Source organism: Hyposmocoma kahamanoa, unplaced genomic scaffold (genome assembly GCF_003589595.1).
Source record: "Hyposmocoma kahamanoa isolate Upper Pololo Valley unplaced genomic scaffold, ASM358959v1 88, whole genome shotgun sequence".
NCBI lineage: Eukaryota > Metazoa > Arthropoda > Insecta > Lepidoptera > Cosmopterigidae > Hyposmocoma > Hyposmocoma kahamanoa.
The window spans coordinates 6,367,478-6,387,079 of record NW_020654466.1 but is presented as its reverse complement, the minus strand read 5'-3'; the positions used below and the strand labels follow the sequence as shown (position 1 = coordinate 6,387,079).

General features: G+C 33.8%; 2 protein-coding genes across 2 annotated transcripts; both read left to right on the top strand.

Annotated features, from left to right (window-relative positions):
- The first annotated feature begins 1,349 nt into the window (after positions 1–1,349).
- On the top strand, positions 1,350–8,183 carry LOC113235634 (GTP-binding protein 128up). The gene is made up of 7 exons (XM_026471448.1): positions 1,350–1,420; positions 1,599–1,719; positions 3,115–3,290; positions 3,689–3,928; positions 4,275–4,443; positions 5,179–5,431; positions 6,581–8,183. Exons 1-7 carry the CDS (start codon positions 1,379–1,381, stop codon positions 6,681–6,683), a joined length of 1,104 nt encoding a protein of 367 aa, XP_026327233.1. The 5' UTR covers positions 1,350–1,378; the 3' UTR covers positions 6,684–8,183.
- Positions 8,184–8,685: 502 nt separating this feature from the next.
- Positions 8,686–13,240, top strand: LOC113235888 (centromere protein S-like). The gene is made up of 4 exons (XM_026471810.1): positions 8,686–8,898; positions 9,197–9,354; positions 9,503–9,569; positions 13,010–13,240. Exons 1-4 carry the CDS (start codon positions 8,866–8,868, stop codon positions 13,238–13,240), a joined length of 489 nt encoding a protein of 162 aa, XP_026327595.1. The 5' UTR covers positions 8,686–8,865.
- Positions 13,241–19,602: the final 6,362 nt, after the last annotated feature.

Genomic DNA, 19,602 nt, shown 5'->3' with positions numbered 1-19,602 from the left:
AATTAATAAATAAATGCGCACTTATTTTTGATAAAAAAAATTAATACGACATTATTTAATAAAATTACATAAAAACAAATTATGTAATAAAACTAAGTACATAGTTTACATTTAATTGTATTATTTTTAAATTTAAATGTTTTTTTTAATTTTCTGTGATAATGAGATTTGGTTTGTTTTCATTTATTACTTTCTTATTTTAATTACAATTTTAGGTTATACATATATGATTAATCTATATTGTCAGTTAAATTTATTTGTTAACCGACTTTAAAAAAGGAGAAGGATCTCAATTCGACTGTATTTTTTTGTATGTGTGTTACCGGCGGAGTTATCGGCAATTTGTGAACTGATCATAGATTTAGTATATAGGTACCCAAAATCTATGGAACCGATTATGACGATTCGTTTTTGCTGGAAAGAGGGTACCTCAGTATTGGTCACATTTAAATTTGAAGAAAATATTCCACTTCTATGGGTGGTAAACTAGGGGATGAATCCGGTTTCGCGCTCTTTCCGGTAACCGATTTCAATAAAACTTGGCAAATTGTTGTAATTTCACGAACTTCCGAGGTAGGTATTTTTTACAAAAAGTTAGTTTTTTACGTATTTGATTTAAATTTTTAATATTATAATTGCTTATGGATTTAATTAGTTCGAATCAAACGATTTAATGTGATACGATAAATATGTTACTGTTTTCATCGTCATGTACGCACCTGCACCTGATCTTTACGTTTTGGAGAAAAGAATACATTAGCGAAATGCGCCAACAAACCGCAAATACAAGTAACAAGGCATAAAGTGACATAAGTACGTATTTAAATATTGACAAATTATTAATATCGGGTACTAAGGTTTTCGCGATTGTTACACCATAGGAAATAAAACTATTTTTCCGGATTTAAATAGCATATATTTGTTTTTTCAAAACTAAATTATTAATATTCAATTATTTTTATATTTCAAAAGGGAACCTTCTTAAACAAGCTCCACTTATAATTCGATATACCTACAATAGAATAATTATTCACTCATAATTCGACTTTATTTTTATTTTATAGATTTATTTTATTTAATAGACTCCGACGTAATTAGACAATATTTTTCGACAAAATATTTTTTTGACATCGTTAAAAAAAGCCTTTCGGATAGTATATACCGATAATGTAAATTTCTGAACGAATGCTCAACGTCAAAATACAAACGTCATAAGTTCGAGAAAAAAAAAATGTAGAATACGAGTCTGGGATGGTCTGGGAGTTCGACACGCTTTCGTTTTTATTTTCCTACAATAAATACTTATAATTACGATATTAGATTACACATTAACAATTACTGTTGTAAAAACTAAAATTAATAAAGGAAAACCAAGAAAATGGCTACAATTCTGGAGAAAATCGCCGCTATTGAATCCGAGGTCTGTATTTAAGGTTATAACAGAAAAATCTGTATCCTAGACAAAATCAATTTAAATTGTTATTTATAACTGTATTAGATTGTATTATATTTTATTTAATTTTTCGTGTCTCGACGTTTAACAAGTTTATTTTGATTTCTATCAGCATAACCTTTAGGATTTACAAAATGGTTTTCAGATGGCTCGGACCCAAAAGAATAAAGCAACAGCGCTTCATTTAGGTCTTCTGAAGGCTCGATTAGCTAAATTAAGACGAGAACTCATAACACCGAAGGGTGGCGGCGGAGCCACTGGCGAAGGTAGATTATTACCATTAGTATTACCAGACAAAGCTGATGAAAAATCGGTCTATTCAAGTTACTTAAATTAATTCTTAAGGCCGTCCACTGAACATTTAGTCATGTTCTTGATTCTGTGTAATATGAGTAAGTACCTACAATTAAATTTTCAATCGAAAACGTTGCCATCTGTTTAAATTCTGAATTCATACAATTCGTGATTTATTAGCAGTTAGTACAAAATTGTGTCTGGCATGTTACCATTAAGCACATTAAGATAGTGTTACTTTAGTACCTACCTATCATGATTACATATTGTTAGTACATTCTTCAACAAATATAACAATTATAATATACGCATTTTATTACACATACACAGCAAATACAAAACACACATGCCCTATGTGTGTGCCTCTTAGCAATACTTAAAATTTGTTTGCGGTCCGCCTAAACAACCATAACGGTTCTTTGTCTTTGTGTAAACAGCTGACACGCTCCAGTTTTTAATAAGGTATTAAAATATAAGTATTAAGTATTACTTTTCTTACATATGTAATTGTACGCATAATTAATTAACTGTTGATTAATGTAAGTGATATGGTGTATGTGTGCAATGTGAAATAAAAATGTGACATTGTTGATACACTGGTCAAGTCATTTTGAAAGCTGATTTTCAGATATAGGAATAGTCACAAGTTTACCTGAATACAAATGTTTATAAAGTATACTTTAAAGAATACTTTCATGGTAAATGGTAGAATTACTCAAACGGAATATATTACCATATTTACCAAGTATGTCAAAAATTTCATTTTTTGCTTTTTAAGTATAGGGATATCGCTTGAGCAATTTATATAGTTCTCTAAAATAATGTTTAGTACTATATAACTGACTACATTTATTAGTCTATATTATATACTATATAACACGAGCAGTGCGTGTTGCCAGCAATTACCTACAGCTCTGAGACATGGTCACTTATTATAGGCCTCATAAAAAGACTCAACGTCACTCAACAAGCTATGGAGTGAGCAATGCTCGGCATTTCTCTACGTGATCGCATCAGAAATGAGGAGATCTGTAGAAGAACAAAAGTCACCGACATAGCTCAAAGGATTAGCAAGTTGAAGTGGCATTGAGCAGGGCACATCGCTCTAAGAACTGACTGTCGTTGGGGCAGAAAGTTTCTCGAATGGAGACCATGAACCGGAAGGCGCTCAGTAGGAAAGCCCCCTACTAAATGGACGGATGACTTGGTAAGGGCAGTGGGTAACCAATGGATGTATGCAGTGTCCGATCAACTAGTCTGGAAATCTTTGGGGGAGGCCTATGTTTAGCAGTGGACGTCTTTCGGCTGATATGATGATGTTGGTGACTATATAACTGTTACAAGTGAGTTTTCTCTACCATTTCTAGGTTTCGATGTGGCGAAAACCGGTGATGCCCGTATTGGCTTTGTAGGCTTTCCTTCTGTGGGCAAGTCAACACTGCTATCTAATTTAGCTGGAGTATACTCTGAAGTGGCAGCATACGAGTTCACAACCCTCACCACTGTGCCTGGTTGCATTAAATATAAAGGTGCTAAGATACAGGTATGAAATAATAATATTATAACCTACTACTGAATATTATTTAGGTATGAAATGCATGTTTGGCTAGGAAGTTTATTTCCATTTTCTTATGTATTTTTAATAACCTGAATATTGAATTTTAATAGAAACAAATTTGTTGTTGATTATGTATGTATATAAATTTATTTTGTCTTTTATAGTTAAGATTCATCTTAGATACTTACTTTGATTGTAAGTTAAGTTTATAACATTACTCTACACCCAGGTCTTCCTAAGCTAGTTATTATCTCACCTTGAAGACTATGAGTTCAAAGTTTCTGCCGTAAACAAATACACACAAACAGTGTTTTTTAAGGGGATTAAAAGTAATTTAGATAACATTACAAACAATCCAACAAACCAACTGTTACATATTTCAGCTGCTTGATCTACCAGGAATCATCGAAGGCGCTAAAGACGGCAAAGGTCGTGGTCGACAGGTGATAGCTGTTGCCAGAACTTGCAGTCTCATATTCATAGTTCTGGACGTATTGAAACCGCTCCAGCATAAGAAACTGCTCGAACACGAGTTAGAAGGCTTTGGTCTACGGTTAAACAAACAGCCTCCAAACATACACTTTAGGAAAAAAGATAAGGGCGGGATTAATTTGAATACTACGGTAAGAAAAAACTGAAATTTTCAGTCAAACTAAATAATTTTTTTAAATTTCAGAGAGAAACATTAGAACAACAGAAGTTTACAATTTTATGCTTGTTTTCACATTCGTCAGAAATTTCTATGACCGTCTTTTTTTACCTGTTGTTCAAATGCGAAAGCATGCAATTAATAGTGTTTTATACTCATTGGCGCCTAATACATCATGTGTCTGGATGCCTCGTGTAAACATTAACAAGTGTATGAAAACCTTTGATGTGGTCAGTAAGTACTTGCAAAAAAATTTACCTGACCAGTGAATGATTCTGATAAGACCTTCAATTTATAAAAATAATTTATATTTCTTACAGTGCCCACAATCTGAATTAGACATAGAGACAGTGAAGACAATCCTGTCAGAGTACAAGATTCACAATGCTGATATCACACTACGCTACGATGCCAACAGCGACGATTTAATTGATGTCATTGAAGGCAACAGAATTTACGTGCCTTGCATTTATCTACTTAATAAGATTGGTACGTTGGTAAAGCAAACCACATAATGTTAATTTGACCTTCATTATCATACTAATTCATTTGTAATAGGGAAAACGCACTTGTTTTAACAGTCTAGAGTGGTCATGTTACTTGCTACTAGAAGTGGTCATTATTACAATAGCAGATAATGTTGTGCATTATTCTTACACAATTTGTAATTAATTATCGAATAATTATCTAAACTGCTGCTGTTATACTGCTATCCTGCTTTTGCGACTGCATAGCTTGAACTGACAAGTAGGCAATAATAGCCAATAGCAGTTTGAGAGAAATGTCGTTATTGAAATGATTGGACGATGCTACGATTCGAGATCTTATGATTATAATCTTTCAGTGCACTACATCAAGTTCTTTTGCTCATTTTATATTTTGTTGTTATCGATTATCTTACTGTTATAAGTAACATATTTGAAACTACAACTTTGCCTTTTACTATTGGAATTATGTCGATTTTAATATTTGATATCGACAGACATTCAATCAATTTAAACTGTAGCAGTAGAGCTCCTTATTAAAAGTACAGACTCGGTTTCATTACTATTTATTATATTGTATTTATTGATGCAATGGTGCCATATCTATTAATATAAGACTCGCCAGCAAAAGGTGATTTTTTCCTGGCATTTCTTACCTTTTTTTTATATGTATACTCTGTGCATAGTTGCCAGTTACATCTGTCAAGTAATAACGCCAATATTAATTTATTCTTTACAGATCAAATCAGCATAGAGGAACTGGATGTTATTTATAAAATACCCCATTGTGTGCCAATCTCTGCACATCACAAATGGAACTTTGACGACTTGTTGGAAAAGATGTGGGAGTACCTCAAACTCATCCGGATATATACCAAGCCCAAAGGACAGCTACCTGATTACAATGCACCCGTAGTACTACATGCTGATAGAACTAGTGTTGAAGATTTCTGCAACAAATTGCATAGGTCCATTGTTAAGGAGTTTAAATAGTAAGTACCAGTTCTATAATATTTTTGTTGCATTTTTAGGAACAATGTGCAACTTCGAAAAATTAAATGTCTAATGACTACATACCAAGCACATACAGGACTTCACACGGCTATGGGGCACGGAGGGAACGTATTTTAAATATTTTTTGGATAGGATCTTTTGCTTAAAGAGACATCGTTTTTATTTTTAAGAGTATAATGTTGCATTCAAATTCATTTGGGAATTGAACTAACTAAATGTGAAAAAAAATCCTGTATGATTATGATTCTGGGCAGAGAGAGAATACAGAATGTATATTCTGCCACAAGGCGGATGAAACTCCTGTTCATGTACTCACCCATGGCTACCCCGTGATGAGCATACGAAGTTCCATACTGGGAAGGCACATGCCACAACCAGAGGACATTAAATCTGTCAGAGCCAGGAAAGTTCATCAATGCTGTCGGCCTTGGCTCTGCGTTGTAATTAGTGCTGATCGCAATAGATCAGTCAATGGTCGTGTCAATCAATCAGTGATGAGGGGATGCATAGGCCCTGAATAAAGCCACCCTAATAATAATAATAATAGATAGTCTAAAATAGATTAATAATAATAATAATGATTCTGTTCAAAAGGGTCAACTATAAGGATTAATTCCTTTTAAATAACATGGTATTTTAAATTAAAGAAAATCCATAAAATTTTACATTTAATTCAGGAAAATGATTGTGCTTGTTGTATACAAGAAGGTGGATCACATTTTGAACATTTGAAAAATTAATTGTAAATACCATAGACATATTGTTTCAATTTGATTTCTTTTGAAATAAATTGTATAATTAAACTGTGTTCCTTTAAATTAAGATACTATGTTACTTATAAGAAATTAATCCTTGACCTTTTTGAGCGTCTGAAAAACAGGATACTTTTCACATATCGTTGGATTGAGTTCGAGGTGAGGCTAGCAATCAAAGACTTTGAATGCAGTATAACTTACTTTTAAAAATAAAATAATGTCTCCGTGAAGCACAATATCTACAATAATTAAAATACTTCCGCTCTGTGTTCCATAGCTGTTGGATTCTCTGTATATACTTTGGTAGATATCATGACAGTTCCCATACATAAATAAACAAACCATTTGAGATGTTTTAACTTTTTTCTCCAGTGCCTTGGTGTGGGGATCGTCGGTGAAGCATCAACCGCAGAAAGTGGGTATCGAACATGTATTAGCCGATGAAGATGTGGTTCAAATTGTCAAGAAAGTCTAATGTTGTGTATGGAATAGAAATAATTTATTTTGTAAAGCACAATGCATTGCAGTATGACAGTAGTAGATAGTTAAAAATACATATTCACATTGTTTGAGCATCTGAAAACCAGCGTCCCGATATCAGGTGAGACTGAAAATCATTTGAACATGATTGATTGTGGTGAATGACATCATATTGTCCCCTTTATACGAATGTTATTTGATTCTTACTTTCATAGTTTTATGTTCTGATGTAAATAAGTTCATCAAAGTTATGACATAACATAAACCGTAATGGTTTTGTAACGATACGAGTTGATAACTGATTGTTTCTCATTTATTCCGTATGGTTAACTGACACTGCAGGGTGGAATCATGAAGTTGTGATTTTCATTTACTTTGGTACGCGTTTCTTGAAACGCCTTCGCTTTTCCTGATTCCTACTTGTATTTGCTATGAATACCATTAAACGATTTTCCCTTTAAAAGCTATTTTATTCTCACTTTGACATACAACTCACTTTTCAAGTCTGATTTTAAGGCCTGTGCGCATTCTGTAGCACTGTGAATTCCACTGCTGTCTTGTTTTTCTTAAAATAATTACTCATTATGTCACTCCAAAACTTTACTTGTTGATATAAAAGACAGATCTGTTATTTTTGTATAATCTATTCTTCCATAGCATAGGGGAAGTAAGTAACCACTCGTCCTACTCTACTACACTCTATCTAAAATTTCTTTTCTTTGTGTTCTTTACTGTTAACCCTACCTTACTTAATGTTAACTATTAACAGTGTGTTTAATTATATGATTCCGAAGAAACACAATATGACATGTTGACAGTCAAAAAATAAGCTTTTGCCACAAATGCTATGCTTAACAGCGTGATCACGGTCGCAATACATGCTATCTCGTACTAATTGCTTGGGCAATGCCGGCATTGCCCAATGTATCACCATCGCCTGAACTCGAATCGTTGATTTCTTTATTTGGAGTTACGCATAGGTACGTAAACTTAATCATGGGGCAAGTTCGCTATCGTGGTGAAATTTGCCAATCAACGTGAGGTCCTCGCTTGTTAACCAGAGTGTACAACAATTAGCTAAGTCCTCGGTCAGCTGGATCTGTGCAAGGCGATGAAGGCGACGAGGTGATGCGGCTGTGGTACATAACGTTTACGCAGTTAAGAGTGCGATAATCTTAAGCTATTTTATGTACCTACACAGATAGGCTGTTGTGATATCCCTTTGTCGTTTTTTTCTCGTCAAGAAAATGGTTTTCAGATGCTCAAACTGTATGCCGAAGCATAAAATATCCTTTTAAAGATTTGATTTTATTGAACAACAGTTATTATGAGCTCATAATTTGAATTACAATAAACAGGTGTATTGCTTAAGAGTAGAATAATAATAAGTTATAGGTATTTGCTCGATGCACTTTTGTTTTTTTTTACTCAATATATTTTTATTCAACTCTAAATAATAATGACTGCAGTGAAAATAACGTGGGATGTTTTACTCTGAAATAAATCCTCTCCTAATAAATTGCAAACTGCTTCAATATGTGTTTTATTAAAGAAAACCTAATAATAAGTACAGTTCACACACTTTATTAAGGCGCTTAGTCTTAACACAGCCTTCCCGGTTTCTCTGCACAGGTAACTGTACGGCATACCATAAGGTACAGAAAACCACCGTGGCTGCTATGTTCGATATGGCGCTGCGCAAACATTTAGCCAAAAACCTAAAATTCCCAAAATACAGTTTTTTGTCAAAAATCTGGTTATTTAATTTTTTTACTTTAATTACATAGCATCAACCCTTCATGACATGAAAATTATGAAATAACTATATGAGAACAGGCGCTTGTCGCTTTTTCCATCAAAACAAGGACAGATATTAAATATTGTATGAAGAGGCTGTATGGTGGAACCTTTACCTAGCCAAGTAAATGGGTGAAAATTAAAAAAAAAATCAAGCTCGTTGAGGTTATGTTCTTATCGTTACATTATTTTAAGTCTCCGATATTATAATGCTATTATCAATATAACGATTATTGTAATAATTAAGCGGCAAAATAAGTTTAGTGGCTCATTAAATTCACAGGATAAATAGTTAGAAAATATATAACGGTGCAATATTTTTAGCGGCAAAGCGAGTGACCAATACACAAATAGGTAAAATATATATAAAGTAGCACGAAATGTCTGTGTTCGAAAATTTATCTAACGTACAGGTAAATAATAATGTGATTGAATCAATTGTGTAGGTATCAAAATAGTCGATAAAAAAAACGATGTTTTGTAATTTACAACCAATGATAATATACTTGTATATGCTCACTGTTTATAACAATACGCTTTAGTGCTGTCATCTTTTTTAATCTTCACTTACTATAAAGCTATTTTACTAAACCAAGAGGTACTTATAACAGCCGTTAGATGTCGCATTTCGAAATGTAAAACTGCAGTGTTATCGCTGTATCAACAGAAACCGCTGGATGGCGCTGTAATTGTATATTTTTATTTTTTAAGAAAATTCGCGCCGCTATCTACCGAGATGTGAAGGCTATAAGTTCAGAAACTCTACATTTTTTGGGTCTAGAGATGACTAAGTCAGCCACGGACGTAACGGCTGAGTTAGTCTATAAGAAGTTATTGATGTATGGTGCTGATTTGGAAGCGTTCTCAAAGTTAGTACCTAACTACTGTATTAATTAATGTGTTACTTGCCCTCTACTGAAAAGAAGTTCATCTTGAGCGCACTTCTATTGAGATTAGTGTATTAAGAATTATTAAAATATTGATTCAAGATACTAAAGGTAAAATTACCATTTACAGGCATGCGAAACGTAGCGTGATAAATGTAGAGGATGTTAAACTATTAGTGAGACGAAATCCTTCCTTGGTAAGTTAAAATTTCCGTAACTACATAATTATTGAATCTATTTGTTTTGCAATGTTTTATTTTATTATGTATACGTAATACTTCGTTTTATTGTCCATACGTAATAATAACAAACTTTATGAGCAACAAAAAATAAAAAAGTTTTTGAATATGTTAACAAAATACCTCTCAGTTGATTTTAGACCATTATAAAATTGTATCGCCTGGAATAATAGATGCGGGCAAGTGTTATATTGTGCTTATTTATAAATTTCAAGTCGATGCAAAGAGTAGGTGTTGACAAAAACAAAAGATAAACGGAAAGTTTTAGAAGCAGTAGAGCTCCTTGCAAAAGATTTCGTCTAGGGAACTACTGCTACCTTACCTACTTCTGCCGCGCAGCAGCTCAGAAATGTTAGCAATATTCGTTCTGGTTTTGAAGGGTAAGGTGCTGGTGAAGTTACAGGCTCATGAGACTTGTCAACTTATATCTCAGGGTGACAGACACAGTTGACAATGCCCCTCAGATCTTTGCGAATTATATAGCTCTGCTCTTGCCACTGCAACTCTGCCGTCGTCAGTTGAAAGGGCGCGAGACGTGACATTTAAAAAAAAATGTTGTGTATACTGCCGTGATCAGTAAAAAAAGGCCGATTGATAACTATTTTTATTTTCTAGGTGGATAAGGTTTGACCTTACGGTAAGAGGAAAGCAGATATTTTTTAAATTTAATTTTTTAGACATATTTTTTTGGTTTTGAGTTTTTATTACAAGCGTCCTTTCAACCGACGAACGTGGTAGAACTGCTATGCTTTAATTTCGTTAGTAAAAAAATAAATTCTGTAAAGGAGGGAATTTCTTTTACCGTGGCATGAGGTTACCAATACAGCCAAGTGAAAACTCCAAATTCTTGTTCAGAAGATTTATTTTTCACCTTGTATGTCGCCAATACACTTTCACCTTATATGCGGAAGGTCTGGGCAGTTGTTCCCAAGAAGGGACTCACTCCTGGAAACCGTTCCGAGATGAGATTTCGCACTCCCCAGAGAATAATATGGTAACCGATAATTCTAAATTTTACAGGAAAAATAGAAAACTATTTTTTGTGTATATCCCAGCTCGGGTGTATCCTAGCATAGTTATTTCTATGTCATAACAAATCTAATTTTTTTTACAGTTTATTTTCTTTTATGATATTTTTGTATTAGTTTTACTAAATAAAGTTATTGATGAAAATAATATTACTGAAATTGCAGGCCAAAAGTATAGTATGCAACGCATCATTACTACATTATTCGCGTGTAAACCCAACGATTTCGTAGTCGGTATTAATGCATTACCGTGTTATTCATTAAAATATGGTGTCAAAAAAGGTAACGGTAATATGATATTACGACTTTATTCGGATGAAATCCAAGCGATAGTGTATACAGTAATAGTACAATTACAGAATATTCGTTGATGTACGGTATCAAAAAATTGGTAGTAATGTAATTATGCAAATACATTCTATATAAAAACAAAAATAACAAATGAATATAATTGTTTTAATGTGCTTCTTACGCGAATTTAATGGTTATCATCACTTACGGAAAAAATTAACGATTGCATAATATGTACTAAGTTGTTATGGTATTTATTATTCGTGTAAAAAGGGTGTTTAGACATTAAGGGAATAATATTATTATGTTCATTACGGGGCCAATGAAATGAATGTTCTTTTATAAATATCCATAGAAATATTACAAAAAAAATTACAGGGTCTAATTATCGCTCTAAACACCAGATATGTAATAATAAAATGAAAACTACCGCAGCAGCATATTACCATATTATTTATTCGGTGGGAAGGGCATACTCACCCTATATGAGCGTACGTGGTATCAGAAGGTCCGGGTAACAGTTCCCATTTCCCAGGAAGGGACTCAACTCCTGTTTGCCTTAATGAGCTTTCGGTATTCTCAACAAACAAAATTGTGTTCGAGTAGTCACCATTCGAGGGAAAATCTTAACACCGCGATTCAGAAATAACGCCAAATGGGTCAATGCCATCTAGCGGATCCTTAGGGAACTAAAAGTGAACAATCTGGCTTAAGGCCGTCTAATACATAAAGTAGGTTTGTTACAATTCTGAAATAAAGCCACAGTATCCCTGCTGTTCGACCCAAGCAAAATTAACCGTATAAGTACGGGAAAAATTTTAATTCGAGCTGAGGTAGTATCGACTCTTAACACACGACTTGTTCGTCCTGTCACGTTCATCGCTTGATATCATAAAAAAATAATTAAACTGAAAGACAACAAAGTCTCATCGAAATAATAACTCCTTTACTATAAAAAAAGCAAATTCCCTTATGACTTATTTGCTTATGATTTCGTTTAAAGAGATATGTAGACGAGTTTCAACACCAGCTGTGTATTAATAGGTATTTTAATTTTTCCCGTGTCAGTGTTGCCCCATCATATTGCAAATCAAAAATTGTAATTGGAATTCTGTTATACTTAATATAAATTCGATTTTGAATTTTTAATCCTACCACGATAAATGGTTTTGTTTACGTAATGTTTTTCATATGAATTTGATAGTAACCTGCTTATTAGTCTGAATATAAAAAACGGATTCCAATCAAGTGGATTTTTATATTCTTTGACGAATTTTTAATTGAATCAATCACATATGATTAAATACATTATTTAAAATTGCTGTTGCAATTATTGTGCTTGATAGGATCAGACAGAAACAAGTTATCGTATGAACAACATATCATTTATTTCAATAACGAAACTTCCATTCCATAGTCATACGCCATATCTTGAAATGTGTCATGTGAATCCTTGATATATCCACAACATAAAATTGCAGTATCTAATTAAATTTTTATTGAATGTCAGAATGTTTCACCACATCAACACAGGTGATGAAAACATTTTGACATTCAACAAAAATTTAATTACAATTAAAAGTGACATCTGTAGCTAGGGCTGATAGCTATAAAGGTACCTAACTGGGTGACGAAATACTTTAATAGATTTCGCATAGATGGCGCTACGGCTAAAAACTTGTTGAAAATCAAATACAAAGATCCGACAACAAGCACATAGAAAAATTCGGGAGGTCCGCTGGTTCGTTCCGTGGCTTAGTTGGCATAGCGTTTAGCACGGTTTGCTAGGAGACGTCGGTTCGAATCTTTGTATTAATAATTATAATAAAATTACAGTTTTAGCAAATCGTTATCGAAGTTATAGGACCATTTTAAATCTGTTTAACTGTACTCCGTAACACTGGGTCCCTTCGACACAAAATGGCTGACCATAGTACGTCCAACCTCATCGAGCTCCTGCTGTCGACTGCTTGACGGCTACGCCAAACAGAGACTTCTTGATCTTGTACCAAAACTCATATACCAATAATTTATTTGTCCAGTTTTTCTAGTAGTATCTAACAAGGCCTTACTTTTCAGAAGGAATATCTCAACAAAATATCACCGACAAATTCTACACCTAAAGAAAAACGTCGAAAAACTAAGGCACCGGAAACTCTCCAAAAAAAAAGCGACGACACAGGCAGGAGTAAAGAAGATACGAGAAGTAAAGAAGACGCAAATGCTGGAAAAGAAAAGGAATTGTTTGAAAAGCAAGATGAAGTTGAAAATATGATTGTTGACAACACTATTGATTTGACGTTCGATTAACAAACGTGCAAGAAAATATTTGATTCAATAAATATTTGATAGTGTTTTTTTTTTCTTTTGTATATCTAATATAGATATACAAATTACGACCTTAAATTAAATTAATCATTTACAGTCAATAGCAATAACATGATAATCACTGATTGAACTAGCTCTAATATTCTGTGAATACCATCCATCATCAGTATCAACCCATTTATACGTCCCACTGCTGGGCACGGGTCTCCACTCAAGCGAGCGGATTTAAGCCATAGTTTGTCACGTTGGCTCAATGCGGGTTGGAGACTTACACGTTTTTCGTGAGTTATGCACCTTGTTCTTTTACGAACCAATCATTCTATGTACATTCACTCATTCCCTCTCTCTTCATTCTCTTCTTTTCACGACATATTTAGCTTTGCATGTTTTCATATAAATGAAATATAATAAATAAGTTCTGCATGCTAAAAGTATGTAGTGCTTTTATTTAGGAATGAACATTAATTGGTGCCGCGATAAACATAAAATACAAGAAATCAGCTCAGCCAAAGCTTAGAGAAAATCGAAACAGTTCGACCAATTTTTCTTTCAGCGTTCAACAGTCGCCATCGCCATTAATGTGACATTAATTTTATTTTCATTGACGTAACAAGCTAGGTTTGACATTTACGTTACGTTGGAAAGATGGGCAGCGATAGAAGAAAACAACTATTTTTTGTAACTTAATCCAAGATGAATATTTCTGAAATAAAGATGGTTCTAGTGGTGAGACGATCGCACAAGCGTTTTGGCAAAAGCCATCCTCCACTATGCATAATATATGATTACAAACTGGTGAAGCAGAGGAAAGGGGATGATAGTGCGCGTTTGACACACCTTCGACGTGCATGTTCCCTTCACCGAAAAGCTCATGGCAAATTTCAAATTAAATATCGCACATAAATTCCGAGAAACTCAGATGCCCGGACTCGAACCAGCGACCTGCTCGAGAGGGTAGGTCAAACTATTACCCACATGTGAACCTTGTACGTGGTGAATTTTATTGATATTTCTCTTTTTGTAAAGGTACGGGTACCGGGTACGGTACGGTATGGTACGGATAATTTTTACCAAGTTGCCAACGTCAAATCATTGATAGTAAACCGGTGCCTACAATAATGTGATATCTTACTTACGTAGCGCAATCCCTCTTATGCCTTTGCGGTATCGCCGCCCGCCGTAGGTACTTATGCAAGGGTTGTCACAAAATGGAAAAAATGTGATAATTATAATGTGTTTATTTTATTAACAAAAATAGATAAGTACTTAATAACGATTTACAGACATGGTGTTACACTGCCAAATATTTACGTGACACTTTTAGATGTTTTTAACCGACTTCAAAAAAAGGAGAAAGTTCTCAATTTGACTATATTTTTTTCTATACATGTTCCGCGATATCTCATCGACATTTGTAAACCGATATCGAGGATTCTTTTTTTGAGAGGGTATCTCAGTATTGATCCCATTTAAATGTAAAGAATATAGGTAGGTTATTATTATATATATAAAGATTATTATGTTCTATTATATACCATATTTATTCGAATTAACAATTAAATTATAAATTAATAGGGAACACATGACCGAGATTTAAATTTGACTTATACTCCCAATAGGTAAGTCAAATAATTCTATGAAATTTTAAATTTCTATCGAGTTGTTTGGTTTTCGCGATTGTTACACAGGATATAGAAATTATTTTTAAATCCCTATTGTAATTCGAAGTTGAATTACATCCGTACAGAGAACAGTTTGTGTGCACCGTGTAAAATACTAACAACCTCTCAGGACTATAATTACTAACATCATAAACAACAACTTTTGTTCCATGATTTTTAGTAATTCATCAGATTTTACTTTCGTACAAAAATAATAATATTTAATTAGATCGATCTAAACGGTGATAACTCTGCGTAAAACGCAGAACAAGGGTGGAGATCGTCGAATACTACCTTACCACCAAATACAGTTCTAAAAAGTGCCAGATAAGTCAACAAAAACATAAAAAAATATATTTGGTAACTACTATTGTTATGTAAAAAGTCGTGGGACAAAAGTTATTGTTTATGATGTTAGCAATGTTAGATTGTGTGATATGTGTGGGAGTGTGGGTAGAAAACGTAAGTTATGATAAAATGTAAGGTAGCAAGTAGAGGCTTTGTTTGGTTAATTAAACGCAGTATGACGTGTTTTATTTTGCTCGAGCATTAGGACTCCACCTGGTTCCCTAGACATATATTTTTCAGCGGCGATGAACAGAGTTCACGCGTGTACGTTAAAGAACAGTCCAGCGGGCCTATTGCGTAACTCAACTGACAGCTTATAATGATAATCACCGAATATAGTGCTCAACTACCTTGTGTCAAAAATGCATATTCGTAATTTCTATCTATGGTTAGCAACTGCGAAACGTCAATTTCAGTGATCATCACTTTAACTCGTTTTGACAGTTGATTTTGTATCGATAACCGTTATTTCTTATTCCGCAAGCACAAGTGCTTATGAAAGTGATCATCACCGAGTGAATAACATTAATTTATTTTGAGACCGATAGCAACTGCTAACGACTAGTGTTTTTTAGTGATTAACACTATAAATCGACCAAGTAAAATAGATTAAGCCAGTCTTACTAAGGCGCGCTTAAATAACGACGCCTAACATTTGTTTGGTTTTTTGTTTAGTTTTATTCTTTGATTTGTTACTTTGCTTCTTTAAGTAATATTCTTTGTAATTTGTGAATATAAGTAATGGCTCATGCTATTCTGTTGGCATATGCCGAAGATAGTAGAAAGCGAGCAGCCCTTAGGATAACAAAACGACAACTGCGGGCTTGTAGTGCTCCTACGCATTTGCCCGAAGAAGAGTTTATTTTCAACTTCAGGCTTTCCAAAAGTACTTTTAAGGAATTGGTGGAAGAACTAAGACCGCTGTTCGTAACGACTTAAAAGTAAGCTAGCTACACAGGTGTTGTGTAAAACCATTAAAATGGCAGTGGGAAAGATCAGACCCTTTGACATTGCATTAGTATTTTAAAAATAACCCTGTATATGTTGAAGTATTCAAAAAATTTTAAAGCGATCGATCCCGCAAACTAAACGTGTTAGTGGGAAACGGATCGCGGCGCCCGCTTCCCTGCAAACACCCCACTGTTGCTCTGCGCTCATTTGTTGGGCTAATGTAATGTAACGTTTGTAAAAAATACATGGTGTAAATGAGACGAGCAATGCAAGCGCAGGTTGACCGCGGCAACATGGGTGCCGACTCCGGGTAGCGGGAAGCCGGCCAACAAAAAACTCGTTATAACGAAACACAATTACCTACGGAGAGAGACTTGCATTGAGGCGTCATTGATGCTGAAATTTTTCACTAGTGTAACCTCATTTGTTTTTGTTTGAATGTTGTGAAAACAATTACCTCTGGTGTATTATTATGAAAAGGCATGTATTTAAATGATCCTTTTGAATTTGCAAAAGCAGCAGGCAAAAATTCTAAACGGTCATCTTTTTTAATGAAATGAAATGATTGATTTTTTTTTATAAAAAATAAGTGCGCATTTGACCTCCATCTCATCTGATGGAAAGTGACGATGAGGTCGAGGATGTAGTGTAGTCTAGGCTCTACTCTATGAGTAGAACTACTGGCTGAATGAATATAGATTTGTATTTAGAATGTGTTTAAAAAAACAGGATAAAAAAGAAGAACATCTTGGCAGATCTAGAAGTAGCCTCCATAAGTGAATATGTGAAAAATACAATAAATATCTAGTTATGAAGATAATCCCAGTTTATATTTATAAAGTACCTCTCGCTACGCGACCTGAGCTACCCCTTTTTTTTTTTTTTTTTTTTTTTTTTGACGGGGGGGAAAACCTGAGCTACCCCTAGGCTACAGTATCATGCACACCTAAATAATGCCTATTCACTCTCGCCTTGAAAAAGGTCCAAGGTCCAAAAAGTATAAAAAATAAAATAAAATAATAAAAAGTTCGGGGAACTAGTCTGCAGGCAGGGAATTCTACTCCCTAGCCGCTCGCCATACAAATGCGGAAGCGAACCGTTTCGTGTGAATCCGGGGAATATAGGTACACAACATGGGACATAAAATAAATTAAATCAATAGATATTTTAATTTGTTCTGAGTACTCAAAACTAAAACAAATGAGCATTAAAAATTAAATTTTGATACTTATTTTTAAAACTAAATAAATGTTTGATTATATTTTATAATAATATTATATTAATTATAGTATAATTTGACCTGAAAACATGTTTGGAAACGCAAGCAAATTGGTTTCTTTTTCATATACTAATCTAACTTATTAAATGGAGGGCGCAATTAAAAAAGCAAGATTTGTGATCAATATCAAACAACATACGATTAGAAATGTCATCAATCGTTAAAAGAAAAGACAAATAATATAAAAAGAGGATCAAATATTATTTTTGAATACCAAATATTACTTTAGTGCCTATGCTTAAACAGAATAATAGTGTTACCTTGAATGTAGTTTTTATAATTTATCCGTAAATCAACTAACATGGACGGAACAATTAATATTATATACTTATATTATACAAAAAATCGTTTATTTTAAAAAGTGCATATTTACAATAGATCAATTATATTTTTGAGGATCAAATAATGTTATCCTTAAGAAATTACAGTTTCTATAATTATATCTTAATCGTTTTAAAATATGAACTAATTTTTCACCCGTCACGCGTTCTAGAGCCACACGAAGTTTCTAACACATAGACCATTCTCCAAATGTTTTATTAAAAAATTATAAACATTTTTTTACCAAAATCGTTAGGGACACCGTGCATATCTTGGACACGTGACCAGTTAATTGAAATTGAATCATATTATGTGTTCATAATGAATGGTTAAATTTTAATTTTTATGAACAGTTGCCACGCTGGACTGCCACGCAGAGATCCCTGATCGATTCCCGGGCCGGGAGAAATATTTGCATGGCCTACATTTATTTCTCTCTCTCTTCTCGTGGGTTTGAGTGTAATTTGTGGTTGTCTATGTGTGTGTCCATGACGCCTGCGATTTCCCTAGTGTTGGGCTATGAGTGTGTGCGCGTTATTATTACAGATTTAAACACATCTTTATGTACTTGCCTATATATCTCTATTGTTACTCTAAATAAAATTATTATTATTATAATGTAATGAAAATAATTGTCAACACTTCATAATATTCACAATGATTATACCTTTTTTGTGATATTTTTTGGTCAGCCCACGCAGTCTATCAATTTGTTCCAGCCAAACTCTATTTAGCGTAATGGAATATAAAAGCTTAAAATGCTATATAAATCGTGGTACATAAATAACATGCATGACGTCTCCTTACAACCCGTGTCCCTGTTAGTTAATTACTCCTATAACGACAGTTAGAGCATAATGAGATTTTTGCAATTCAACAGTAGCGCATTATAGGGTGCTGTTTGTCAAACCCCCACCCCCTAACTCCCCACAGGCGTCGCGGTCAGGGGGAGTTATTAGCCTGTTTTGATAATGAATTCCAGAGTAAACATTGCCTGACCTTTATAAATGACGACTAGTAATTCTTAATAAACATTTTCAATTGACCTTGTTGTTACACGTTTTTCAGATTGTGTATAAAAATATTATGTGTAGGTGGGCCGTAGGTTGTGGTAATCCTTGTTTGCTTCGTAGATAATAATCATAAATAATATATAATCATAATGCACGAATGGAGCCTCCCCGAATGACTTCCCACAATTCTCTTGCCCACCCTGGATAACAGTCGGCGAGTACCTTACTCCTTTTGACAAATCCTTTTACCGCTACGGCAAGTATTTATAGTGTATATCATCGATACGAAAATAAAAAAATAATAAAACCAGCCAACTGGCTAACAAACTGAAGAAAAGAAATAATAGTAGTTTACATGACTGTTACATAATGAAAGGCATTAAAATACGAGAGTGGGTTTTAAAAACATCACACGCGTGTTTTAATGCCTAATTAAGTACAGTTACATGCAGTGCTTTATCTATACACATATTATAAGCTCTCTATGATATGTTCAGGAACCGCATGTTACGATTGGCGAAATGGCGGCTAATAAAAACTTTTCTCACGCATGTCACGCAACCGTATTTTCTTTAATTCATAGACAAACTAAAGTCGACCCCATCTATCATATCGATCGACATCAAGTATGAAATTTGTCAAAGTTGTTTGCTTCTGCTACATTTCATTCAAATAAAACCTCATCTCGACTGATATTAGAATTTCGATTCAAATTGGTCGAATCAAATTTGTCTTTTAAAAGATATTCGAAATTTGAATGCAGTCATAAAA

Bases quoted from the DNA above. Each gene is read 5' to 3' on its own strand.
- LOC113235634 (XM_026471448.1), top strand. From the start codon at position 1,379: ATGGCTACAATTCTGGAGAAAATCGCCGCTATTGAATCCGAG. The intron at 1,421-1,598 runs GTCTGTATTTAA...AATGGTTTTCAG, and splicing joins TCGCCGCTATTGAATCCGAG to ATGGCTCGGACCCAAAAGAA. The intron at 1,720-3,114 runs GTAGATTATTAC...TACCATTTCTAG, and splicing joins CGGCGGAGCCACTGGCGAAG to GTTTCGATGTGGCGAAAACC.
- LOC113235888 (XM_026471810.1), top strand. From the start codon at position 8,866: ATGTCTGTGTTCGAAAATTTATCTAACGTACAG. The intron at 8,899-9,196 runs GTAAATAATAAT...TTATTTTTTAAG, and splicing joins AAAATTTATCTAACGTACAG to AAAATTCGCGCCGCTATCTA. The intron at 9,570-13,009 runs GTAAGTTAAAAT...CTTACTTTTCAG, and splicing joins TGAGACGAAATCCTTCCTTG to AAGGAATATCTCAACAAAAT.